This window comes from Leguminivora glycinivorella, chromosome 26 (assembly GCF_023078275.1).
Source record: "Leguminivora glycinivorella isolate SPB_JAAS2020 chromosome 26, LegGlyc_1.1, whole genome shotgun sequence".
Taxonomy (NCBI): Eukaryota; Metazoa; Arthropoda; class Insecta; order Lepidoptera; family Tortricidae; genus Leguminivora; species Leguminivora glycinivorella.
In genome coordinates this window covers 636872-664681 of record NC_062996.1, presented here as the reverse complement: position 1 = coordinate 664681, position 27810 = coordinate 636872, and the positions used below count along the sequence as shown (strand labels likewise).

The 27810-nt window shown below is 36.0% G+C and overlaps 2 protein-coding genes across 6 annotated transcripts in view; both read right to left on the bottom strand.

The window, feature by feature from the left end:
- Nucleotides 1–2680, bottom strand: part of LOC125239753 — a 19198-nt gene extending 16518 nt beyond the window's left edge. Inside the window, exons 1-2 of the mRNA XM_048147418.1 lie at nt 1517–2680; nt 466–1422 (exon numbers count right to left, since the gene is read on the bottom strand). Of these exons, the coding sequence (XP_048003375.1) occupies nt 466–1422; nt 1517–2101 (1542 nt within the window). The 5' untranslated portion in view covers nt 2102–2680. The remainder of the gene's footprint in view (nt 1–465; nt 1423–1516) is intronic.
- LOC125239754 lies at nt 2680–27810 on the bottom strand. 5 transcript variants are annotated; one of them, XM_048147420.1, is made up of 6 exons: nt 27766–27810; nt 26584–26738; nt 23987–24113; nt 18650–18785; nt 15753–15859; nt 2680–2982 (listed from the first exon to the last, which is right to left on the bottom strand). In XM_048147420.1, the coding sequence occupies exons 2-6, from the start codon at nt 26625–26627 to the stop codon at nt 2686–2688; spliced, it is 711 nt and encodes a 236-aa protein (XP_048003377.1). In that variant the 5' UTR covers nt 26628–26738; nt 27766–27810; the 3' UTR covers nt 2680–2685. The 5 variants fall into 5 exon arrangements, with proteins under 5 accessions (XP_048003377.1, XP_048003381.1, XP_048003378.1 ...); XM_048147424.1 differs by having other exon boundaries at nt 26584–26725; nt 27790–27810; XM_048147421.1 differs by having other exon boundaries at nt 26584–26725; nt 27752–27791.

The window sequence follows — 27810 nt, the reverse complement described above, 5'->3', positions numbered from 1 at the left end:
TCACAAAAGTTAACATTATAAATATTAGTGAACATTATAAAGACTTTCTAGGAAAATTGTTTTGAACTTGATAGGTTCAGTAGTTTTTGAGAAAAATACGAAAAACTACGGAACCCTACATTGAGCGTGGCCCGACACGCTCTTGGCCGGTTTATTTTTTGAGAAAATAAGGTCGATGTTCACCACGACGAAACAGTCTTTAGTATCCTATGAAATAGATTACAGTATAAGAATGCAAGCTAATATGTCTAAACTAAAAACTAAACAATATGAACAACATACATTATTACTCGTACCTATAAACATAAGGTGTAATGGGAATTCGAAAAGACGAAGGACGAAAAGTATCAAAACTGTCAAAATATTTTTCAGTGTTGTCATTGTATGCAAAACTGTTTGTACATACTCGTAGACAATTATTTTTGCCAGACTTTAAAAGTACAGATCTTTGTTTAGATGACTCACCTCAAACAACGCGATTTTCTCCGAGACCGACCTCTTTCTAGGCCTTTCCTTCGGATTTATAACTTCTACTTCTTTCACCCTCACATCCTCTAGAAGCTCAGAAGAATTCATTCTTACAATCATCTTCTTCACTTTGCCTTTCACAGCATCTCCTAAGTCCAATTCTGCTGTAGATTTGGCTTTTTTCATATTTGTGTCGTCATGAGATTTAAGTCTATTAATTTTTTCTTTCACTGGTAGGAAATCTGAAAGGGCGTCTGTGCTTTTCCATTTTTCTTTAATGTAATCTTTATTTGATGTTATTTTCTTAACTGGTGCTGTTTCGTTGTTACCATCGCTAAGAAACTGACCACTTGGTTTTTCTTTTTCTATTTCAACATTGAAACTATCATTTCTTTCTTTTAATGTATTCTCGTTGTTATAGTTATCTTCATGTCCATTAATATCCATTATAGTATCATTCACAATATTTATACGCTTTGGATCAATTTCAGATTCTATATTGATTTGCCTGTGATCATCAAAGTTATCATATGTAACTGAACTTTCTTTCAAATTTTCTACAACCGTTACTTGCTCTTCGTTATTAGTAACTACTTTAACTGGCTTCATGATATCAATAGTGAGTATTGTATGCTTGTTTGTATGTACGCCTTTTGGGGGTAAAACATCATGAACTATTTGATTGCGTCGAGCGTCGTCAAAGTTATCATATGTGACTTTATTTTCTTTCAAATTCTCTACAATTGGTACCTGTTCTTCATTATTAGTTATAACCTCAACAGGTCTCACGATATCAACAGAAACGATTGTATGTTTATCTATATGTGCGCCTCTGGGTTTAAGGACTTCTTCAACTATTTTTGGCGAGTGTTTTATTTCTTCGCTAATAGTTCGTACTGGTTTCGAATATTTGTGAGTGTTTGGTTTTTGTTTTGGAGGTTCTGGATCTCTACGCTGAAAAAAATCAATTAAATTATCAACTCTATGCTTAACTTCAAAGACACAATTTATTTTATATAATATTTAAGAATTCAAAATATAATGTTACCTCAAACATGGCAATTTTAGAAAGAACTGATTTCTTTTTAGGAATATTGTCTTTTTCTTTCTTTGTAACTGTAATGTCTTCATCATTATTTTTATCTTTGTGTTCAGTGTTAGGAGTTTCTTGCGAAGAAAACCTTTCCAGAATACTACTAACTTTACCCTTTGGTATATCTTCTTCTAATATTGGTGTGTTATTTTGTTTCGTTTCTTCTTTCGGTGGCCTGTTAATATACCTAGACTTGGTTCTTTCTTCAATATTATTAGTATTTTTCAATAAATTAAAAGATTTTAATTCGTTGTCGGGATACACAATCCGATTTATTTCATTGTGATTGACTGGATCGTTATTAGTTAGTGTTGCTTCAGGAGTGTCTTTTTTATCTTTTAAATGTGTATCTTCTATTCTTTCGTTTGGAATCTCAGTATTATTTTCTTCAGTTAAATATACATTATTTACTATTTCCTGCTTATTATCTATTGTTGCGATAGACGTATTATCTTGTACTTCTGGTGATTTTGGGTCGGGACTTATTTCTATTATCTTAATATCTTCACTAATGGATGGTGGTGGTTCTTCAACACGCATATCTATAACAGCAACTTTGACAGTTTCTAGCTCAGGTGTTGTCACATTTTGATTTGTTTCTTCCAATGGAATGTTTCGAGGAGATAATCCAAATATTCCAACTTTTACTAGTTCAGAATCTGGGGTTGGGATTGTGTTATAATCTTGTATCAGTAGAGGTGGGGATTCTGTTCCGATGTCACTATCTTCAATATTTTCGTCATTGTTATTGATCTCCAGAGCGTTTTCACTGTCATCATTATCGTCTTCAACTCTATCCGTTTTTGTAACGTTATTTGATTTATCGATGTCTTCTGTCTTAGTCGCTTCTTGATCGCTTCCTGGAGTTGATTCATTTATCGTACTGGTTTTCAATGACAATGTTCTATCAAGTTGTCCAGGTAATTTTACGTCATGCGAACTTCTGCGCCTAAGTAATGGTATTTTAGAATATCTTGCCTTATCAATAGGTTCTAATTTAACATGTTCTAACGGTGGATCATCATATTGATGAACTATTTCTTCAAACTTAATTTCAAGCTTTTGAGGGTCTTTGACTTTAACTTCTAGGATCTCCTCTGGCAGGCTTGCTGTATCATTGTCAACTATTTCTTCATAAAGTTTATCAATTCGTCATCAAATTTTTCAAGTGAGTCTGTTTTAACTGGTTCATCTTTCTTAACTTCTTTCTTTGTTAGTTTATAGTGATCTTTACTCATAACCGGAATTCTGTCCTTTCTAGTTGTCCTTTTTAGATTAGTTTTGAGCGATGTTTCTTCTTTCACTTCTTTCGCTTTAATTTCTGTATTGATAGGACGAACTTCATCTGTCGGGGGATTTTTCTTTGCTACAGTTCTCTCTTTTAGTTTGGGGATAGAAGTATGTCGAGGCTTTTCTGGTGCCTGAAAAAAAAAACAAATGATGAATTTGTTTGTGATTTTGACAGTACAGTTGTTACACTGATTCAAATTTTCACGTTTTTTCGATGCAAACGGGATATAATCGCGTATAGCTATGTTTTTAACCCCCTGTCTGTCTGTCTGTTTGTCTGTCTGTGTCTGTGTGTTTGTCTGTCTGTGGCATCGTAGCTCCCGAACGTATGAACCGATTTAGATTTAGTTTTTTGTTTGAAAGCTGAGTTAGTCCCGTGTTCTTACTTCTTAGCCATGTTTTATGAAAATTGTAAAACTATGTAGGATATTTTTTCAAAATTTTTATTTTGTGATTAGGTTTTCCTTCTATCCTTCAACATTTCAAGGACGGTTCTGCTCCGAGACAAGACCTTGAAACGTCGGAGGTTAGTGTTAAAAACATAGGCGCGATTAAGTTCCGTTTGCAATTTTAAATAAGTAAGTAGGTACAATAGTTCTAGAAGTTCTACAAGAAATCTGTTTTACAAGGGAGCAAGTGCTAATATTGATACCGAAGACAAATAATCCAAAATTTAACCCCCGACGAGAAAACGACGGGGTGTTATAAGTTTGACGTGTCTGTCTGTCTGTGTGTGTGTGTCTCTCTGTGGCATCGTAGCTCCCGAACGGAAGAACCGATTTAGATTGTTTTTTGTTTGAGAGCTGGAGTTAGTCGGGAGTGTTCTTAGCCATGGTTCATGAAAATCAGTCCACCATGACGGGGGTTTTTCAAAATTTTAATTTTGTAGTTAGGTTAGGACTTTTGCGCGTGCCGTTTAAACGGGAGCTAGCCGCCGTGAATAATAGAAACAAAGGCTTTTGTTTGACAAATTACGGCAAAAGCCAAAAATTCATCTCAGAAAATTCATACTAAGTATTGACGACCGGTCTGGCGCAGTCGGTAGTGACCCTGCCTGCTACGCCGCGGTCCCGGGTTCGAATCCCGGTAAGGGCATTTATTTGTGTGATGAGCACAGATATTTGTTCCTGAGTCATGGATGTTTTCTACGTATATAAGTATTTCTATATTGTATATATCGTTGTCTGAGTACCCACAACACAAGCCTTCTTGAGCTTACCGTGGGCCTCAGTCAATCTGTGTAAAAATGTCCTATAATATTTATTTTATTTTTATTTATTTATTATTTAAGTATACAGAAGACAGTGTCTTCTCCCAGATTTAGTTTTCATATAAATCTAATCTTAAGCAGTGTCTTTCGTGGGCGACGGTCGCGCGACCGTCGCCGTCGCGTCTCATCGCATCGTCTACTTCCATATCGATAAGGTTTGATTTCGTATGCGTCCCATCGCCGTCGTGCGACCATTGCGCGACCGTCGCCCACGCAAGCCACGGCGAGCTAACATTTTATTGCAAAATACAATTTGTATTATTGATATACTTTATATAGAATAATACTAACTGTAAAACATTACAAACGGCAAATGAACTATAATCAATGAATATTCCAAGTAAATTTCGGCAGCTCAAAAATTTCATCCTAATTTCGTTGGCACTCTTGTAAATAAAATGCAATTTCTACACAATTTTTATAGAATAAAAGCCTTTACGAGCTATAAAATGGAAATGTAAAATATACAGAAATTTGACATTAATGGCATTAGCAGTTACAGCATATCAATAATCTATCAAAATTATCGTAAATCATAGAGTTGCATATGCATAACCTATTCTATGTATACCGTTCGATTTTGAGAAGTTTTCACCAAAGATAATAAAATTCCAGTCTACGGTTTTTAGGGTTCCGTACCAAAAAGGTACAACAGGAACCCTTATGGTGCGACTCTGTCCGTCTGTCACATTCCTAAATATCTCGAGAACTACTAATGCTATCAACTTGAAATTTGGAATAGTTGTGAACATTGTAAACCTCTACAAATAGAAAGTATATTTTTTTTAAATATATTAATTTTAATTGTAGAAAATGGCCAAAATGAAAGGGGGGCAAACTGTAAATTTCAAGTTACTAGGTCAAGTGGGGTATCGTTAGAAAGAGCTCAAATTGAACGTAAATAAACTATTTTTTATAATTTTTTTGTTGTGGAAAAAAAGAATTTTGAAGGAAAATGTAAAAAAAAATACCGTTCCCCCCCTTATCTCCGAAGTTTACCAACGAAAAATTATGAAAATTTTAGTAAACATTGGTTTTATGCTATATATTACAGGAAAAATATAATCGTTTTTGTATTTTGAATACTTTTTTTAATTCACAAAAAACTTTTCAGATTTTTACTTTCAATTTACCCACCCTTGCGGATGTATATCGTACTTAAAATTAATACGAGATGTTATGTAAACCATCTTCTGTCCAATAAAGTAAAAACTGTTTAAATCGGTTAACATTATAAAGAATTAGCCCTGAAAAACCAGGTCGCGCAAATTAGTTAGCAAATTGACGGGGAGATGGCGCTATACACTATAATACTCATTAGTGCCTATACTTTTGTCTTCTAGTCAAGTCATTAGAGTTATATGAAAATATGAGATTATTTTTACTAGGTAGTTTGAAAGAAAGTTTGTATGGAACCCTCGGTGGGCGAGTCCGACTCGCACTTGGCCGGTTTTTTTTTTCACTATGACATTGATGCGTCAGCGGTTTGTTTACCTCATAGTATTACCGGTAATCCATACTAATATTATAAATGGGAAAGTGTGTGTGTCTGTTTGTTCGTCTTTCACGGCTAAACGGAGCGACGAATTGACGTAATTTTTTATGTGGAGGTAGTTGAAGGGATGGAGAGTGACATAGGCTACTTTTTGTCTCTTTCTAACGCGAGCGAAGCCGCGGGCAAAAGCTAGTTACCTCATAAAAGTAGGATGACGTAAGTGTAAGCGAAATCTATACTATATTATAAATAGGAAAGTGTGAGTGTCTGTTTGTTAGTCCGTCTTTCACGGCAAAACGGAGCGACGAATTGTCATGATTTTTAGTGCAGATACTTGAAGGCCTTGAAGGGACGGAGAGTGACATATGAACAGGCTACTTCTTGTCTCTTTCCAGTTTCTAACGCGGGCGAAGCCGCGGGTAAAAGCTAGTGATACATAAATGATTTATTATTTTTTATTATTATAAATGGGCTTACTCTTGACCACAGACTAGCCAAAGGCAAAGACGTGGCCTACGATGGAGTGAGCTCGCCCAGAAGATGCCTGTTCACTCATGCCTGATGTTTGTAAAATGTTTGTGATTTACCTAGGGTTGTAAATAGAAAAAAAACCAAATGTTTTTTTTTCAGAATTGTGAAAAAAAAAACATGAAAAAAAAACCGAGCACCATGGTTTTTGTTATTGTGAAGGTTGAATATGCAATCGACTCATGCTTGACCAAATTTAAGTTTGGAACCTCAGTTGTCTATGTGCAGACTTTTGAGTTTTCAAACGACACTCTTTTGACAGGACTCATGATGTAAACATGTTTGTGTAAATATATATTAATAAATTATAAATAAATAACGTTCGGATAAACCAAAGTGCCTTCCTATTGTTCCAAGGACCTCCTGTGGGAATTTCCACAGGTTATGGGCCCAGACGCAACATTAAGGAACATTGTGTTTAAAGCTAGGAAGTGTTTGTATTTTTTCAGCATTATTTAGTCAGCTTTCGTACGGCGAGAATAACGTTAGCAACCACAGTTGTTGACAACATAACCTTAGCAACGAGAGTAACATCATAGTTAAAGAAAAACCGTAAGTAAATTACATCATGGACAGCAAGGACAACATAAAGACTTTGAAATTAAATACGAATTATTCTAATTGGAGAAAACTAGCTAAATTATTTCTGGATGCAAAAGGAATTGGAGCCGATGATAAAGGTAAAGACGCAAAAGCTAAATACTATATTTTAAATTCAATAGATGAAAATATTTTACATTATGTGATTAATTGCTCAACCACAAAGGATATTTTTGAAAAATTAGATATTGTCTTCAATTACAAAGTGGAAAAAGACAGTCACCTCAGAGTTATAGAATTTTATAACTACAAATTTACTGGAGATATACTTCAAGATATTAGCAAATTGCAAAATATGTGTTTTGAACTAGAATCTACCGCAAATAAAATAAATGATGACATGCTTATACAAAAGATTTTGACCATTTTACCTTCAACATTAAATTACTTCAGGACTGTATGGGAGGTAACTCCGAAGTCTGACCAAACCATACATACTTTGATCGAACGAATTCAAAAAGAACTTAAGCTTGTTGATAATAATTATTCAATAGTAGTCAATTCAGATATAAATCACCAAACAGAGGAAGCAATGAAAAGCAATGAAAGAATTTGTTTTAATTGCAACCAACGAGGGCATATTGCGAGATTCTGTAATAATAAAAAATGCACAATATGCAATAAAAGTGGCCACACTTCCAGTGAATGTTTTTCTACAAAGGTATGTAGGAAATGTAACAGAAAGGGACACATTGAAAAATTTTGTCGCACTTTTAGTCTGGTGAGTGAACAACAGAAGCATACAACTAGTATTAGAGCCATTATTGATTCGGGTGCATCCTCTCACATGTTCTATAATAATGATGTCATTAACTCCACAGAAAATGTAAATGTAGAAATAAGATGTGCTAATGCAGAGAACCTCGTCGCACAAGCCATAGGTACAGTAAAAACAAATGTTTTTGAACTGGAAGATGTACTACATGTTCCTGCAATTTCTAGAAACCTGATATCTGTAAGTTCAATCACTGATCATGCAGCTTCTGTACTCTTCGTTGGAAACAAGGTAACTGTAAAGAAATATAATCGCATTATTCTTACGGGATATAAAACTAGAAACGGTCTTTATGAAACAGAATTTTCTGCTAACACTGTTCGCGAGGTTTTGCTTTCTGAGAACGCCGATATTTGGCATCGTCGGCTAGGTCACGTATCGGATGTGCCGCGTCTAGCTAAACTGGTGAACGGTATCAAAATTGGGGGGAACATAAAGAAAACTTTTGTGAAATATGCATTAAAGCAAAAATGACTAGAAAACCTTTCAAAAATAATAGAATTAAAGCAAAATTTCCTTTAGAAATTATCCATACGGACATTTGCGGTCCGATAGAAATTCCCACTTGGGATAATAAAAAATATTTTATTACTTTTTTGGATGACTTTACACATTTTTGTGTTGTCTACTTAATTACTTTTAAAAGTGAAGCCTTTGATAAAATAAAACAGTTTGTGACTTTAGCGGAAAACCATTTCAATACAAAAGTTAGGAAAATCAGATGCGACAACGGAAAAGAATACTCGAACAATAACCTAATGTCTTGGTGCAGCTCTAAGGGCATAATTATGGATCTAACAATACCCTACACTCCTCAATTAAATGGAAAAGCAGAGCGATTAAATAGAACCTTGTTAGAACGAACGAGAGCATTAATATTCGATGGTCGAGTTCCAAATTATCTATGGGGTGAGGCTCTTATAACTGCAAGTTTCTTAATCAATAGAAGTCCTACCGAAGGCAAAGACAAAACTCCAGCAGAGATGTGGTTTGGCATCAAACCTGATGTATCACATGTAAGACGTTTTGGTTCAACAACTTATTATAAAATAAACTCTGGTGTACGAAAGCTAGATGTCAGATGCAAAAGGGAATCCTGATTGGCTATATCAGGAATGGTTACAAAATATGGGTGGATGAAACAAAAACAATTGTAAGAGCGAGGGATGTAAGAATAAATGAAGATGAGCAAGGTATATATACAAATGAAGAAAATGATGAAAGTATTAGAGGTCTTTGGACAATCAACGAAGAAACTGAAGAGACAGTTAGGGAAGGCACAACACAAAATGAAGATCAAATAAACAGGCAGGAAGAAAATCAGGTCAGAAGAGTCAACAGTAATGAAGGTCGAGAAGGAGATACATTAAGAAGAATTGAAACAAGTAGCAATGGAGAGGAGGGTCGAGAAAGAGGTACATCAAGAAGAGTTGGAGGAAGTAGTAATATAGAGAAGAGTCGAGAAGGTGATATGTTAAAAAGAAAAGTAAGAAGTAGAAATGCAGAGAATGTTCGAGAAGGTGTTATTCATTTAAGAAGATTAGGAAGCGAAACAAGTGAAGATGAAACAAAAGAAGATGAAACAAAAGAAGATGAAACAAAAGAAGGTGAAACAAAAGAAGATGAAACAAATGAAAGCGAAACAAATGAAGGCGAAATAAATGATGGCGAAACAAATGAAGGCGAAATAAATGATGGCGAAACAAATGAAGGTGAAATAAATGAAGGCGAAACAAATGAAGGTGAAATAAATGAAGGCGAAACAAATGAAGATAAAACAAAAGACAATAATGAAACAAATGAAATAGAAACAATTGAAGAAGAAGAAGAAAATAATGAAGTATTTTATGATGGGAATGAAGAATTTTTTGATAATGAAGAAGTTGAAAATCGAGTTGGAAGTATTGAAAATCAAAATATTGATAGTGATGTTAATCAAAATAGAAGAGTTCAACCTGCTAGAGACCGCAGATTACCTGATAGATATAAAGATTATTTAATGAATTATGATACTGAAGCTTCAATGTTAACTTACGAGGAGGCAATAGAATCAAAAGAAAAGGATAAATGGAAAAAGGCAATAAAAGAAGAAATTAAATCACTTGAAGAAAATAAGACGTGGTCATTTGTGGATGAACAGGAAGCAAAAGGAAGAAAATTAGTTACTAGCAAGTGGATTTTTACAGTAAAGTCTGATGGCAGATATAAAGCCAGACTAGTTGCAAGAGGCTTTCAACAAAAGTACAAAATAGATTATGACGAGACGTACAGTCCGGTAGTTAATAGTACGTCTTTAAGAATCTTACTATCTATTGCAGCGGCAAAAGGGTTAAAATTAAAACAGTTTGATGTGAAGACAGCCTTTTTACATGGAGACTTGAAAGAATGTATATACATGAAGGTACCCAAAGGCTATAGCAACAAAGAAGGCAAAGTATGCAAACTAAACAAGAGCTTATACGGTCTGAAACAAGCTCCACTAATGTGGAATATTAAGTTTACAGAGTTCTTAATAAAGATGGGGTTCAAGCAGATGAAACTTGATCAATGCATTTTTGTTATGGAGGGTAAAAGGAAGATTATTCTTGCGGTATATGTCGATGATGGATTAGTTCTTGGAGAGAAAGAAGAAGATCTAGTGTACATAATAGAAAGAATTAGAAAGGCTTTTGAACTAAGAGTCTTAGATGAAGTCACCAATTACATTGGTTTGGACATTAAGCAAGATGAAAATGGGATTAAAATTTTTCAGAAAACATACAGTGAGAAAATCATTAAGAAATTTAACCTAAACAATGCCAAAGAATGTAAATGTCCAACAATTCTGATAGAACAGCATCCGTCAGTAAAGGTTGACACTAAGTCTCATGAGCTTTACCGAGAGATGATAGGGTCATTGTTATATCTTTCGAATAAAACGCGACCAGACATTAGTTTTCAAGTGGGTTATTGTTCGAGGCATCAAAATTCTCCAAATTTAAATGATTTGAATAATGCTAAGACAATTTTGCGATTCCTGAAAGGCTCAACAGAAAAAGGGATTCACTTTAATAAAGATGATAAAGTACTCAGGGGTTATTGTGATTCGGATTTCGCGGGAGATCCAGACACTAGGCGCAGCACTTCTGGTTTTGTGATTTGGCTGAATGGTGGACCAGTGGCATGGAGCTCAAGAAAACAATCAGTAGTCGCACTGAGCAGCACAGAAGCAGAATTCATAGCAGCAGCAGAATGTTGTAAAGAACTACTATTCATAAGGGATCTGATTTTTGAGATAACCAAGGAAAAACTAGAAGTTGAGATGAGAGTAGATAATCAATCTGCAATTTGGCTTATGAAAAAAGGAATCATGGGGAGAAGAAGCAAACACATAGACGTAAAATACTATTACCTAAAAGAGAAAATTGACGAAAATCAGATTACAGTTAAATACTGTCCGACGGGATCACAGCTGGCTGATATACTAACTAAAAGTTTACCGGCTGTAAAGTTTGAAAAATGTCAACGAAGATTAGTGTTTTAGTGATATTGTGGCTAAAATGAGTCATTGAGTGTAGTATAAGTGCGGGCTAAAGTGAACGTTAATTATTTTTTCGGCTCATGTCGGGGTTTGTTTATAATTATCGTAGTATGTAAGTTTTTTATAGGGTGTGTAAAAATAATACAGGAATGTGTATTGAAAGAAAACTTAAGGATTCTGGAAGCATGAAATAAAGTTAGAATTAAGGGGGTGCTTAATAATGATTCACTTAAGGGGGTGTAAGTGTACTAATGGTAAGTGAATCAATATAAAAGTAACCAACAAACCAACTTGAAAAAAGAGTAAAACCACACATTCATTTAATAGTCATTATTTACACAGTGTTCTGAAGTTATCCTTAAGTATTTTTTCTAAATTTTATTTATTCCAAACATTATTATAATTTTTAGTATTTTAGTATTTGTTTAGAGAAGGGGAGGGTAAGTAAATTTTATATCGATGTATTTGGCAATTAGTAATGATGTATCGAGCGGTGGAGAATAAAAATAAGTATGAGTCGAGAAGTGGAATAAATAAGGGAGATAGATGTAGTTAATTTATATATTAGTAGTGATGTATCGAGTGGGAGAATAAAAGATAAATATGAAGCGAGAAGTAGAATAATTAACTGTTTATTTATATATTTGTAGCGATGTATCGAGTGGGAGAATAAAGAATAATATGAGGCGAGAAGCTGAATAATTAACTACTTATTTATATATTAGTAGTGATGTGTCGATTAGTGGGAGTTTATATTATATGAGAGTACATGTAGATATGTACTAATTAATATTTGATGATAATGTTTTTTGAAACCTTTTGTTTTTTGGTAAACTAATGTGATGAAAGTTTTTGAAATATTGTTCTGGAAATGAGATTGTGGCCTTTTAAATAAAAGTTGTAAAGTATTAGATAAAAGTTGTAAAGTATGTACTAACGCTTCAAGCAGAGTCGATTGAGGGGGTGTGTTATTGTGAAGGTTGAATATGCAATCGACTCATGCTTGACCAAATTTAAGTTTGGAACCTCAGTTGTCTATGTGCAGACTTTTGAGTTTTCAAACGACACTCTTTTGACAGGACTCATGATGTAAACATGTTTGTGTAAATATATATTAATAAATTATAAATAAATAACGTTCGGATAAACCAAAGTGCCTTCCTATTGTTCCAAGGACCTCCTGTGGGAATTTCCACAGTTTTTTTTCTAAATATAGTTTTTTTTCAGATGAACAAATAATACGACAATAACGGTTTTTCGTGAGTTGTAACGTGTTTCAATAACAATAACGTACATTTTAATTCAATTAACATTCAATATACAAACGTTTATTGGGGAATCCCCGATGCTGCGTGTAGCGTGGAGAGGCGGTGGTATTGCCAACAGTAAATAGTGATAACTCGACGAAATGCCGCCCGTTCTTATAAAACGCTGTGCAGCTGAGTTAGCGAAGCCACTAACGCAACTGATTAACCAGTCATTTAATCAAGGCACATTCCCGGACTCGCTAAAAATATCTATTATTAAACCCATATTTAAAAACGGGGACGTAACAAATCCAAACCAATATCGACCTATAGCACTTTTACCAACCGTGTCGAAAATATTCGAAAAATGTATGACCAACCGTGTATATAATTTTTTCGAAAAGTTCAACATCTTGGATAAGAACCAATACGGGTTTAGGAAACACCGCTCAACAACATTAGCTGTTTATCAATATGTGCTAAACATTTTAAGCCACATAAACAACAGAACTTATAGTATAGGACTTTTACTAGATATGACGAAAGCGTATGAAAAAGTATCACATCCAATTCTACTCAGTAAATTGTACGGGATGGGAATACGCGGTATTGCATATAATTGGTTCAAATCGTACCTCCAGAACCGTAAACAATGCGTGCAAATAAACTATTTTGATAAGGACCGCGAGGAGTTAAATATCGTGACGTCAAATATGCGCGACACTACGTGCTCAATACCCCAGGGAAGTGTTTGTGGATGCCTACTATTCCTGGCATATATAAATGATTTACCAAAAATACTCAACACTCACACAACCTGCGTTATGTTTGCTGACGACATTTCTCTTTTATTTAGTTCCAATAACACCGAAGAATGTATGTAACACACAACTTTGCAACATTTTTAATTCCGTACAGGGATGGCTCGGGGAACATAATTTAGAAATTAACATTAAAAAGACAAACATTATTCAATTTAAACCTTCTCAAAAAAAACCCCTAGAGCTAAGTTTGGATACTAATACAAATATTATAGAAGAAGTCGAGGAATTCAACTTGTTAGGTATAACTATAGATTCTAGCATGAATTGGAAGGCCCACATACAAAATATTAAAACAAAAATGGCGAAATTTGTATATGCCCTAGGAATACTCAAGACTAACACAGACCTTGAATGTGCATTATCAGCATATTATTCATATGCCTACGCGTGGCTTAGGTACGCTGTAATCCTTTGGGGAGACAGTGTTGAGGCCGAGCAGCTTTTTATAATGCAAAAAAAGTGCGTTCGAATTTTGGCAAATGTGCGTATACCAGCCAGCTGTCGCCCACACTTCGTTAGGTACAAACTATTAACGCTGCCCTGTATCTATATACTACAAGCCGCTCTCTTTGTTCGCGAAAATCCTCATTTATTCGAACAAAAACAGGATAAGCCAACAACTAGAGCACAGTACAGAAACAAACTGCAACTACCCAAAACGAACTTACAAATGTATAAAAATAGCCCTCACTACAAATGTATATTAATAACCAATAAAATTCCAGACTCAATTAAACAAATACCTCAATATGCGATATTTAAGACTAAACTGCAAAATTTGTTATTAGATAAATGTTATTACTCAGTTAAAGATTTCTTTGATGATAACCTATGATTATTATTTTATTCTTTTAAACTATATTTTTTTTAAATAATTATTAATATCTTAATTGTGAAATTTTAATTCTTTCTTTTTAATTAATCTTAATAATTTATTGATTCTGACTATGATTTATTTTTTAACTTTTATAAAATGAAATTTACTATTATTGACCAATTTATTGCACTAGATTTAGAAAAAAACATTGTATATTTTTTATTTTTAACCTAGATTAGTTAAGATAAGCTTGTTGTATGCCCTCACAGGGCGTCGTGGACTGACCTACCTACTGCATTACACCTGCATTTTAATGTATGTACATGACTTGACTTTACAATGAATAAATGAAATGAAATGAAATGAAATAACTACCAACTACAAATTTCGTAAAACTTATTTTTATAAGATCAGAAATTAAAGTTATTTGATTAAATTCGTTTAATAGTTAACATTAAGTCTAAAAAACCGTATAAAAGTATTAATTACTTTGCAAATTTTGAGATTTCATACTTTAGAAAAAAACATACTCCAGAAAAAAAACTGTTTTTTTTCACGGTTTTTTTTCATGTTTTTTTTCAAGCTAGAAAAAAAAACCGTTTTTTTGCAACCCTAGATTTACCCACTTTGTTTAACTTTCGTGCCAAGAAACCCTCAAAATTCCACTTCTCGAACTACTCGCTACGCTCGATTCAATATTGGAATCTTTCGCTTGCTCGGGTATCAATATTGGCACGTGTGGTTATAGTTATAGCCGCTCTCGCGTCAAATGAAAGAGACACGGCGATGTTTATAGTTACTCGCCCAGCGAGCTATCAAAATCGCAGTGTCTCTTTTTTGGGTTCCGTAGTCAACTAGGAACCCTTATAGTTTCGCCATGTCTGTCTGTCTGTCTGTCCGTCCGTCCGTCCGTCCGTCCGTCCGCGGATAATCTCAGTAACCGTAAGCACTAGAAAGCTGTTTGGTACCAATATGTATGTCACGCCAATAAAGTGCAAAAATAAAAAATGGAATAAAATGTTTTATTAGGGTACCCCCCCTACATGTAAAGTGGAAGGCTGATATTTTTTTTCATTTCAACCCCAACGTGTGATATATTGTTGGATAGGTATTTAAAAATGAATAAGGGTTTACAAAGATCGTTTTTTGATAATATTAATATTTTCGGAAATAATCGCTCCTAAAGGAAAAAAAAGTGCGTCCTTTTGAACCATATGTTTAAAAAATATGAAAAAAGTTACAAAAGTAGAACTTTATAAAGACTTTCTAGGAAAATTGTTTTGAACTTGATAGGTTCAGTAGTTTTTGAGAAAAATACAGAAAACTACGGCACCCTACACTGAGCGTGGCCCGACACGCTCTTGGCCGGTTTTATTTGCACGGGAATGATTATTTTTTGTTCGTTTTTCGTTCTTTCGTTCGCTGGTGGTGGAACCAGTGCCTAAACAGCTCGGAAACATGTGTTTTGTCCTTTAATACCAGCGGGTAAAAACGCATTTTATCCACTAGTGGGTAAAGTAATATGACCTTGAATATAGTCAAATTAACTGCTTTAAAATTGATAAAAGCAGGTGAATCTAGTAATAAAGATGATTTACCACCTGTGGAACAACTGGAAGCAGCGATAAACGCATTTTTTGCGTTGTAGTTTCCTCGCTATAGTGAGGGGAAAAGTTTTGTGTTACACACGGGTGCAAATGTATTTTACTTCTCTTATATTGAAAAACTCGCCAAGTTCAGGATTCTATTCTCGAACCACTCGCTTCGCTCGTGGTTCAACTATAGTATCCTTTGCCCCATTGTATAACAAATAACGATTATTCACCTCTCTTTTACTCTTCAGTGCATCTCGTTTCTCTTTCAGCACTCGCTCAGCCGCGGGTTTGAACCTGGACACGGGTATTCTGGTCTGCGGCTTTTCTGGTGTTTTATCTGTGAAAATAACAAATAAGGATATGGTATCTGTGAATTTGTGGCAAAGGCGATAAAAATGCTTGAAGAACGTCAAGAAAAAGGTAAAGTATTCGATTCCTTACATTTTAGTAGTAGTAGAGTAGTAATAGTAGTAGTAGTACCTAGTAGTAGTAAAACACGTTATTGTACAGTCACTGGCAATTGGCAACTTGATGAACTTGACTGTACCTAAATTAATAGTACATTACGATACTAGTGCGAAAAAAAGGCGGTTCGAAACGAGTGGCGATAAATTAAAACACGACCGAAGGGAGTGTTTTAAATCGACACGAGTTACGAATTTCCTTTTCGCACGTGTATCGTACGACGTTTTTCAGTAAAGATGGACCTCCGAAGTTTCGACCTGACATATAATGAACCACTTCTCGAACTAGTGCGTAAAAAAGCGACCATCTGTACTGAAAAACGTCGTTCGATACACGTGCGAAAAGGAAATTCGTAACTCGTGTCGATTTAAAACACTCCCTTCGGTCGTGTTTTAATTTATCGCCACTCGTTTCGAACTTCCATTTTTACGCACTTGTATCGTAATGTACTATATACCATGCACGAAATAAAGCATCAGATAATTATAAAGAAAACAGGGACATGAGTTATTTTAATTTATATTTTATCAATCATATAGAAATATATGAAGTAAATTAGTTGACCGTGACGTCAATTAATTCGATTTGATATTAATTTCGTATTAACAAGTCGTTCCAAATCGTTTTAACAGTTCTTATAAAGAAGCTGATTTGACTAGGAGGCAAGAAGCCTATTTCGTATCACATTTCAAACACGACATTAAAGTGACAAGGTACATAAATCATTACTTATTTATGCTGGTGACTGTACCAGAAAATAATAAATACAACACAAGAAAAGAGCTTAGCACTAGTACAAAGGCGAACTTATCCCTTCCAGTTAACATTTGAGCAATGGAAGGAGAATTGGAATTTGGATTGGATTTTAAGTGTTAGTGGTCATTTTTAGGGTTCCGTAGTCAACTAGGAACCCTTATAGTTTCGCCATGTCTGTCTGTCCGTCCGTCCGTCCGTCCGTCCGTCCGCGGATAATCTCAGTAACCGTTAGCACTAGAAAGCTGAAATTTGGTAACAATATGTATATCATCACGCCAACAAAAATCAAAAATAAAAATTGGAAAAAAATGTTTTATTAGGGTACCCCCCTTCATGTAAAGTGGGGGCTGATTTTTTTTTCATTCCAACCCCAACGTGTGATATATTGTTGGATAGGTATTTAAAAATAAATAAGGGTTTACTGAGATCGTTTTTTTGATAATATTAATATTTTCAGAAATAATCGCTCCTAAAGGAAAAAGTGCGTCCCTCCCCCTTTAACGTTTGAACCATATGTTTGAAAAATATGAAAAAAATCACAAAAGTAGAACTTTATAAAGACTTTCTAGGAAAACTGTTTTTAACTTGATAGGTTCAGTAGTTTTTGAGAAAAATACGGAAAACAACGGAACCCTACACTGAGCGTGGCCCGACACGCTCTTGGCCGGTTTTTTATTGATATACATATTATGAATCAGTTGCCGAGGGCAAGTCAGATTTTGAATCTATTGTTTAGAGTTTTATGCGTCAAAAATAGGATCACTTTGTTGCAGTTAGTGCAGCAACGACGTGTGGCAATGAGGAGGTACACTGACATTTTATCCCGCGGCGGCGCCTGTGCAAGTTCCTAGGCATGTCACTGTCATTCATATGTGAGGGAGAGAAAACAAATATCATCTTCTCGCTCTCACGTATGTAAATAGGCTAGTTTCCTACTAGTCAAGTCAGCTTCTTTTAATGAACTGTCAAAACGATTTACTAATATGGAATTACTTTGAAATACTGAGAAGTGACGTCACGGTTAATGCATTTACTTTATATCATAGAGTATTAGCACACAGTCTAAGCTCGTGTAGGTGAACGCGTACCATGCTTGTATGAGTGAAATATGACAGGTCGATTGTTCACGTTTTCGTCAGGCGGTAACTGTGAGGTAACCGAGAGGGGGTGGGTGGCACTTTCAGCGGGGAGCGAGAGTGGCCATACTGTACGATAGTACTCTTTATCAGGGCTCGGATACCGGTTTAATTTTCAAACCGTGATCATGTACTTGCGGAAAAACCTTTAAATTTCGTTTCGAAAAACCGCTATTTTTAAATCGGTTTTTAGGGGAACGCTTTCATAAAGGTTTCGTTCGATTAACCGGTTTAGAATAAAATAAACCGGTTTATTCCGCAGCATGATAAATAATACTGTTCTAACCAAACAGAAAAAGTCGTTGTGTGAACGTAGGTATTTACGCGGCGTCTTGCCGCTCGTCGAATAAACCGGTTTATTTCGGTTAAAATAAAGTTCTCATAACGTTCGCGTTCTTTAGAAAGTTCGGAGTAAAATCAAAGTAAACCGGTTTTAACCAGTAAAAAATAAACCCGTTCCGAGCCTTGCTCTTTATTAATACATACATACATACAATCACGCCTGTATCCCATAAGGGGTAGGCAGAACACATAAAACTATTAAAGCTTCAGTGCCACTCTTGGCAAGTAAGGGGTTGAAAGAAAACGAAACTGTGACATTGCAGTGACAGGTTGCCAGCCTCTCGCCTACGCCACAATTTAACCCATATCCCATAGTCGCCTTCTACGACACCCACGGGAAGAAAGGGGGTGGTGAAATTCTTAACCCGTCACCACACAGGCAAATCTCTCTCAGGCAAGGCTCTTTATTATACTGTGGTAACACTAACCTGTTTTCCCTATAGTTTCTTGTTGAACACTAGGTGGTCTAATCTGGTGCGGTGAAAGTATAACCTCTTCTTGCAGTCCCATGTAGATTGGCTTCTTCACCATATCCCGAAGAACCTCCCATTCTATTTGTGCTTCCTAGAAATAATGTCTTTTCAGTTATAGGTGCCTAATGTAGACGTTTTCATAGCTACAGAGTAAATTTTTGATCTTCAATTTACCAGTTTCAGTGTAAACTGTCCAAATTTTACAAATAAAATGGCTAGTTTTCAAAATATTGCCATAGAATAGCACTAGACCCTACTCATAGTGTTGTGTTCCTGCCGGTGAGTAAGGCTGCCAGAGCTCAACGAGGGTACGGTGTGCTGGTGACAGTATAAGGATCTTCGGAATTAATTTGTTCCGTCTATTGTCCTTTGAGTCGTCGGCAACACGAACCCTCCTCGGAGCTTGTACCTAACACTCTTTTTTGCTGTGTACTAATTAACACAGCAAAAGGGAGTGTACAAGCTTCTAATGGGTTGGCATTGTTGGCAACGCGCATGTGACACTCCTTGAGTTGCAGGCGTTCATAGGTTAAGGTGACCGCTTTCCATCAGGCGGACCGTATGCTTGTTTGCCACCGACGTAGTATTAAAAAAAAGTAAATTTTTGACCTTCAATTTACCAGTTTCAGTGTAAACTGTCCAAATTTTACAATTTAGCTTTTTCTCGCGGCTTCGGCCGCGTTCTGATATAAACTTGTTTTCCCACACAAACTTTGGACCCCCATTTCACCCCCTTAAGAGGTGAATTTTGAAAAATCCTTTCTTAGTGTTCCTCTACACTTTATAAGGAACCTATAGTTTATTTCAAAACCTTATAACTGAGAATATTGTAGCACCTACAGGATATAATAAACTAGTAGGTACGTTTTTTTTGTATGAGTATGTACCTAGACGTAATATAAATTTACCAGTTTCAGTGTTCAAAATCCAAATTTTAGAAATAAGATCGACTGATTCAGCGTGTTTTCCTAAACGTGCATCAGAAAAAAACATAGTTCATTTAGTTTAGTGAGTTAGTTTCCAAAAATCCTATCTAGAGCAGGCTCCAAGAGGATGTTCGTTTGCAAAAATAGCGCACCTCATTCTGACTTCTGATATATATTGTATAGGTCCCAGACATCATATAAACACATGTTGCCAACCAGTTTTGTGGTCCCCTTCCCCGCACCCCGCCAATTAAAAATTGCATACAAACAAAAAAAAATTTCATCAAATCATGCCGTGTAGGGTATCAAAAGAAAGGGCTTATTGAATAGTTTACGAATATATAGCATACTATAACATTTCTTACACTTTCTCTAAGATTTTTTTAGAAAATTTACGAAAATGCTTCATTTTGGAGTTCACTTTAAACCACTGTAGATTAAAAACTAATGAGTATATTTTTATAATTATTATTTTAAGTAACTAACAAGAGTCCAATGTCTACGAACCAATAGTTCGTACAGTGAAAAAATTGCATTTGGGAGCAGGGGGAGCAGTCAAAGATGGCGAGTTTCGATAATTACGAGGGTGGGTGAGGGGGGGAGGGTGTAAAACTGATTGACAATATCTGTCTATGTAATAAATATATGCCAGATTGAGGTCCGCAAACGGAACTCTACTCAGAGACCGAAAGACGATACGGTAGGGGTCAATTCTCCATACAAACGCTCTCGACTATTTCCTCCCTGGTTTTTGAAGATAGAGCAATGATTTTTTCAACACAGATTGTTATTATTTTTATCTGTGTCGGACCGTTTTGATTTTTTTGATATTCTGCTTTTTGAAAACTCTAGAGCCAATCAAAAATTTCCAAAAACGGCCTTTTTCATTGTGGTGCAAAAAAAGGTGTGATACTCAAGATTGGTAACAATTAACCAAAAAAGCTAAACGGTCCGACATAGATTATTTCATTGTTATTCAGATTATCAAATTTCGTTCCGATTTATTAAGTTTTGAAGGAGGAAAGAGTCGAGAGCGGAACCTCGATTTTAAAAAAAATTTTGAAATATCTTTTGACTGAGTTGTTCTTAATGGACAATTTTTAATCCCTCCCTTATGAGGACATTATCGTCAGTGTGGAAGATTGTCTGGTGAAAAACAGTGTAGGCAAGGAAGAGTTAGAGGCAATACGCCAGGATGTCTCGTCTTTGTTACGGAGAGCGAAGCCCCCAAGAACAAATTTACCTAGGGATGAATTTGTCGCTTTAAAAACATTGCGTGAAGATCCGGACATAACTGTTCTTCGAGCTGACAAGGGTAATGCGACCGTTGTACTTAATACGTTAGATTACAACGAGAACATAAGGAATCTTTTGGCGGATACATCAACATACAAACATGTAAAGAGGGACCCAACTACGAAGATCCTGAAAACCACTAAGGATCTAATTAGTGAGTACTCGGACAGCCTCAATCTTACTGTTGCAAGTTTAGTTCCTGATTGCCCGGTGCCTCCGAAGTTGTATGGATTGCCTAAAATACACAAGCCGAATGCTCCGCTACGTCCAATAGTGAGTCAGATCGATGCTCCTACGTATAAATTGGCTCAGCACCTAGCGGGAGTCCTTTCACCATTGCGAGGTGGCACCAGCTCTCATACAAAGGATTCTTACCATTTCATCAGTGAAATTAGAGATCTCACATTAACTGATGATGAAATCATGGTCAGTTTTGATGTTCAGTCGCTATTTACGAATCTACCGGTGAAAGACTGCATTGAAATTGTCAAGAAGAGGTTGAGAGAGCAGAACATGTCTGAGAACTACGCCAAGTTGTTGGAACATTGCCTCACATCGGGCTACTTGCTATGGAATGGTGAATTCTACCTTCAAGTGGACGGCGTGGCAATGGGGTCTCCGGTGTCTCCAGTAGTCGCCGACATCTTCATGGAGGACTTTGAGGAGAGAGCGCTCTCATTGGCTGCCGTCCAGCCGAAGATATTTAAAAGATACGTAGATGACACTTTTACTATACTTCCTAAAAGTAATGTTTCAACTTTCTTAGACCATTTAAATTCTATCCATAGTAAAATACAATTTACTATGGAATTGGAGAAAGACTGTTCTCTTCCCTTCTTGGATGTTCTCATTTTGAGGAATCCTGATAATAGCTTAGGTCGCACTGTGTATAGAAAACCTACTCATACTGATAGGTACTTAAATGGCAAATCCCACCACCATCCCAGTCAACTAGCTACTGTAGGCAAATCTTTATTTCAGAGAGCCCAAAGGATATGTGACGACCAACATTTGACCGCGGAGCTTCGACATGCCAGGCAGGCGCTGTTGGCGAACGAGCTCAAGATACCGCGTGTCAAGCAGAAGGCCCGTTTGAAGATCCCTACAGTCGAGCGCCGGCCTGCAATTCTCCCTTTTGTTAGAGGGGTCACAGATAGGATCAGCCACATCTTGAAACGGGCTTCTATTAAAACTTATTTCAAGCCTATGAAGAAGATGTCCCAATTCCTGAGGCCTGTGAAATGTCAAACTCCTCTACAAAGCGCGGGAGTGTACAGGCTAGACTGTGAGTGCGGCCTGTCATATGTGGGACAGACGAAACGAAGCATTTCCACACGGGTGAAGGAACACATAGCGGATGTCAATAGCACCGTCGGCAAAGGTCTGCAGTCTCTGAACATGTCATGGATAAAGTCAATCATGCTATAAAGTTTGACAAGCCTCTGGTTCTCGCTAAGGAGAAGCGATATATACCCAGAATGTTGCGAGAGGCCATTGAGATCAAGAAATATCCAAACTTTAATAGAGAGGATGGCTTTACTTTACCACCGGCTTGGGATCCAGTAGTACATCTGATAATGGAACAAGCACGACGAAGGCTGTGAGGCATTTGTGTTGTATGGTGTTGGACATTTGCAGTTTGTTTCTTTGTCAATTTTGTGTAGATTAATTGGTTAATTATTTTTTAACAGAGTAATGGTAAAATTTTTTGAATATTGTATAACTAGCTTTATTAATAGTGTGTGAACCTGCCTTAGAAATCTATATTATTTGTGGTCATGGTTCGTTAATATTTCTTGTAAGTGGGTAGCTTTTGCACTTTTTAATTTTTCCTCAGTCACCCGTTGACCACGAACGCTGTAAAGAGTTCGAAACGTCGGGATGTATTTTAAATTCATTATACGCGATTTAATCCGTTTCCATAGTTTTATTTCACTAGTTAATAACACTTGTATATTAAACTAAAATTCCCAAGTTGAAAGGGGGGCTCCTTTCCATTTTAGCATTTTCGCTACCGTATCCTCTTAAGATATTTCAATTATCGAAACTCGCCATCTTTGACTGCTCCCCCTGCTCCCAAATGCAATTTTTTCACTGTACGAACTATTGATTAGTAAACATTGGACTTTTGTTAGTTACTTAAAATAATAATTATAAAATATACTCATTAGTTCTTAATCTACAGTGGTTTAAAGTAAACTCCAAAATGAAGCATTTCGTAAATTTTCTAAAAAATTCTTAGAGAAAGTGTAAGAAATGTTATAGTATGCTATATATTCGTAAACTACTCAATAAGCCCTTTCTTTTGATACCCTACACGGCATGATTTGATGAAAATTTTTTTTTGTTTGTATGCAATTTTTAATTGGCGGGGCGGGGGGACGGGGACCACAAAACTGCTTGGCAACATCTGTTTATATGATGTCTGGGACCTATACAATATATATCAGAAGTCAGAATGAGGTGCGCTATTTTTGCAAACGAACATCCTCTTGGAGCCTGCTCTAATCTGATAAAAAGTAAGATAAGATAATAATTGAAACTTGACCTAAATATATTTGTTAGACGACGAAATAGTACATTACGATACAAGTCCGTAAAAAAGGAAGTTCGAAACGAGTGGCGATGAATTACGAATTTCCTTTTCGCATGTGTATCGTACGACGTTTTTCAGTACAGGCCTCTCATAGGCTCGGGCTAAAGTCCCCAACACTACATTCTTCTTCTTCTTCTTATGTATATTAGTAGTAGTAAGTATAGTCAGGTATAATTTTTATTCTACGCAACAAGGGATTCTGGCATTTAATAAAATAAAACGTCTCATCATTTCAACATTTATTCATCAATACTTATACTCAAACCTCTGTACTTGAGTCACGACTGTTTTCCCCGGTTTCACCTCCTTCTTAAACAGATGTTGGAACTGGACAGAAATATCTTCTGTCACTGTCTTCTTTTGGAATCTTAAACCTTCTTTACCGAAGGTAGATTCTACAGTTTTAATACTCATTACAGGTGCGTAAGTCTCGACAGTGTCTCCGTGTTTTAAAATTAATTTTTCATCACTTACGTTTAGGATTTCTGGCTTGTTCTCAATTGGTACATCTTCTCGAAGCTTCTGTTGCCTTGGTACCTCACATTCGATTTCTGAAGGCCCTAGATTTTCTATTTTTAAGGTGTGTTGCTCCATTTTAGGCCTGTAAAGAATAGCAAAGAACTGTGACTATGATTTAGCGCAACCTATAATTATGTGTAATTAGTTTAAGGTAGTTATAAGTAGGTATGTGTATTTTGGACTAATAATATGCCTTTTAAGGTTCCGTAGTCAACTACGGCTACCCTTACGGCTCAGCCACGACATTGGTCTAAGCGCGACAGCGGCGAGCGGCGGCCATACATTGAAGCGAGACACAGCGATGGGACTTTTCATTCGCACATATGGTTGCCGCTCACCGCTGTCGCGCTTAGTTCGCCATGTTTGTCCGTCCGCCCAGTAGGTACCAATGTGTATATCAATCACGCCGACGAAGTAGTAAAATAAAAAGCGGAAAAAATGTTTTATTAGGGTACCCGCCTACAGACTACAAAGGGGTTTACAACAATAATTTTTTGATATTGTTAATATTTTCAGAAATAATCGCTCCAAAAGTAAAAAAAAATATGCCCCTCTAACCACAAGTTCAAAAAATTTAAAACAAAATAATAAAAGTACATCTTTATAAAAGAACTAGCTTTTGCCCGCGGCTTTGCTCGCGTTAGAAAGAGACAAAGTAGCCTATGTCACTCTCCATCCCTTCAACTATCTCCAGTTAAGAAAATCTTGTCAAGTCGTCGCTCCGTTTTGCCGTGAAAGAAGACACACACTTTCCCATTTATAATATTAGTATGGATTCTAGGAAAATTATTTTGAATTTGATAGGTTAAACAGTTTTTGAAATATTTTTTAAGAAAAAAAAACCGCCTTCCTTTGGGGTTCTGGTGATAAATACTTTCAAATGTTGGATTATGTTATCAATTCGTCTGTATATATTTTAATGTTTGTTATTCGATATCTCCGTCATTTCTGAACCAATTTTGAAATCTGGATGATTTTGAAGTACTTACAGATGAGAATGATTATCAGAACGGAACTCTAACTAGGGGCAGCTCACTCTTCATCAGCAGTTCCACTGCACCAAATGTCACTGTTCTGGACGTAAGTGCATGCTGTTCTTATAAAAATACCAAAGTCACTATAAGTGTGCCGTTCAGATTTGAGGAGTTCCGTTCTGACCATCATGAACAGTTCCACTGCACCAAATGTCACTGTTCTGGACGTAAGTGCATGCTGTTCTTATAAAAAATACCAAAGTCACTATAAGTGTGCCGTTCAGATTTGAGGAGTTCCATTCTGACCATCATCAGGAGTTCCACTGCACCAAATGTCACTGTTCCGTACGTAAATGCATGCTGTTCCTTTAAAAACACAAAAATCACTATATTATGTATACCTTTCAGATTTGAGGAGTTCCCTCAATTTCTCCAGGATCCCATCATCAGAACTGGGTTCTGAGAAAATGGGACCAATCTGTATGCATATTTGTATGCATAATCTGTATACATTCAATCAAAAAAAAAAATTTCAAAATCGGTCAAGTAACGACGGAGATATCGAGCAATAAACATTAAAAAAAAAAAGACGAATAGAAAACCCCTTCCTTTGAGATTTGGAAGGCGGTTAAAAATAAGGGAAACTACGAAATCTTACACTGAGCGTGGCCCGACACTCTCTTGGCCGGTTTTTAGGGTTCCGTAGTCAATTAGGAACCCTTATAGTTTCGCCATGTCTGTCTGTCCGTCCGTCCGTCCGTCCGTCCGTCCGCGGATAATCTCAGTAACCGTTAGCACTAGAAAGCTGAAATTTGGTACCAATATGTATATCAATCACGCCAACAAAGTGCAAAAATAAAAAATGGAAAAAAATGTTTTATTAGGGTACCCCCCCTACATGTAAAGTGGAGGCTGATATGTTTTTTCATTCCAACCCCAACGTGTGATATATTGTTGGATAGGTATTAAAAAATGAATAAGGGTTTCCTAAGACCGTCTTTTGATAATATTAATATTTTCGTAAATAATCGCTCCTAAAGGAAAAAAAAGTGCGTCCCCCCCCTCTAACTTTTGAACCATATGTTTAAAAAATATGAAAAAAATTACAAAAGTAGAACTTTATAATGACTTTCTAGGAAAATTGTTTTGAACTTGATAGGTTTAGTAGTTTTTGAGAAAAATGCGGAAAACTACGGAACCCTACACTGAGCGTGGCCCGACACGCTCTTGGCCGGTTTTTTTTTCTTATTGATGGCGATTTGAATGTAAGAGTCAAGGAGTAATATTTCTCTGAAAAAACTTAACAGCGTGATGTAGGATTTTCACGCACGGTACAGCGACATCTAACGGATAATTTGACAACTCAAAGAATCTTATTTAGTATTTAGGAAAGTTAGAGGATACACAATCCATACTAATATTATAAATGGGAAAGTGTTTGTGTCTGTTTGTTTGTCCGTCTTTCACGGCAAAACGGAGCGACAAATTGTCGTGATTTTTTAAGTGGAGATAGTTGAAGGGATGGAGAGTGACATAGGCTACTGTTTTAATAATTAATTAATTAATAATTATACTCACTGTTTCACAAAGAACTTCAGCAGTCGACTGTGTCCAACATCCATGAAATTATCAGTAGATATTGCACTCTTATCATTATCATTATCACTTTTAATAGATATTTAATTCAGTCTTTAATTGGATTGGTCATTTCAATGTGATCCTGATCAGGACAGCTATCAGTTTTAAATTTACTTTCTAATAACAGTTTTAACTACCGACGCAAAAACAACGGGTTGTTATAAGTTTGACGTGTCTGTCTGTCTCCCTATCTGTCTGTGTATCTGTATATGTGTCTGTTTGTGGCATCGTAGCTCCTGAACGGATGAACCGATTTATTTATATCATAGCTACATGTCGTCAGTGTTAATCGTAGGAATGGTATGTTTAAATTGTAAATAATTTCATTAATATATAATATTGTCTTCGGTTACCGCGATAGTTACTCATGAAATAAAACTATGGAAACGGATTAAATCGCGTATAATGAATTTAAAATACATCCCGACGTTTCGAACTCTTTACAGCGTAAAGCTTTCATTAATATATCTTAGAAAAAATAGAAACCAGACCCTTTAGCACAACTTGCCTTGTCGCGCGCGAGTCCATACATCAAGCACGACTTCAAGTATGGACTCGCGCGCGACAAGGCAAGTTGTGCTAGAGGGTCAGGTAGGTAATTTTGTCCTCGAATTTTTTCAACTACTTACGCCCTAATTATTATAGATATGATATAATTACATATCTTTATGTTAGTCTGTTATTTGCCATGCTTACAATACAATACAATACAATACTCTTTATTGAACACCGTACGGGTAGTTTACTAGCAATACACACATACAACAGGCGGTCTTATCGCATAGCGATCTCTTCCGACAACCTTTGGGTATTGCAGTTATAATTAGAATATACGGCTTAGTGAGTTTTCACATTAACCGATCCGATATCGGATGTCGGAAGGATTTCAAAGGCAAAAATCAAAGATGGCGGCTTAAATGTATGTGATATCATGCTACATCCGATATAGGATCGGATAATAAATGATTATCGAAATCTATCTTAAATGTATGAGATATCATGCTTGATTTAAATGTAAAAAGTTTAGGCGTGGATTTACGCCACAAAATTCAACGATATTTTTTACACATATCCTTTGCTTAACCTATTTGAACAACAATTTTATCACTTTTTAATATTTACACTATAAATTACACTGTAACCAACATTTCACTGAACACACTTGAT

Excerpts from the sequence above, each read along its gene's own strand:
- LOC125239754 (XM_048147420.1), bottom strand. The coding sequence starts at position 26,627 with ATGGATGTTGGACACAGTCGACTGCTGAAGTTCTTTGTGAAACA. Across the intron at positions 15,860-18,649 it reads AGAAACTATAGGGAAAACAG|ATAAAACACCAGAAAAGCCG; the intron begins GTTAGTGTTACC and ends TTATTTTCACAG. Across the intron at positions 2,983-15,752 it reads CACTGAAGAGTAAAAGAGAG|GCACCAGAAAAGCCTCGACA; the intron begins GTGAATAATCGT and ends TTTTTTTTTCAG.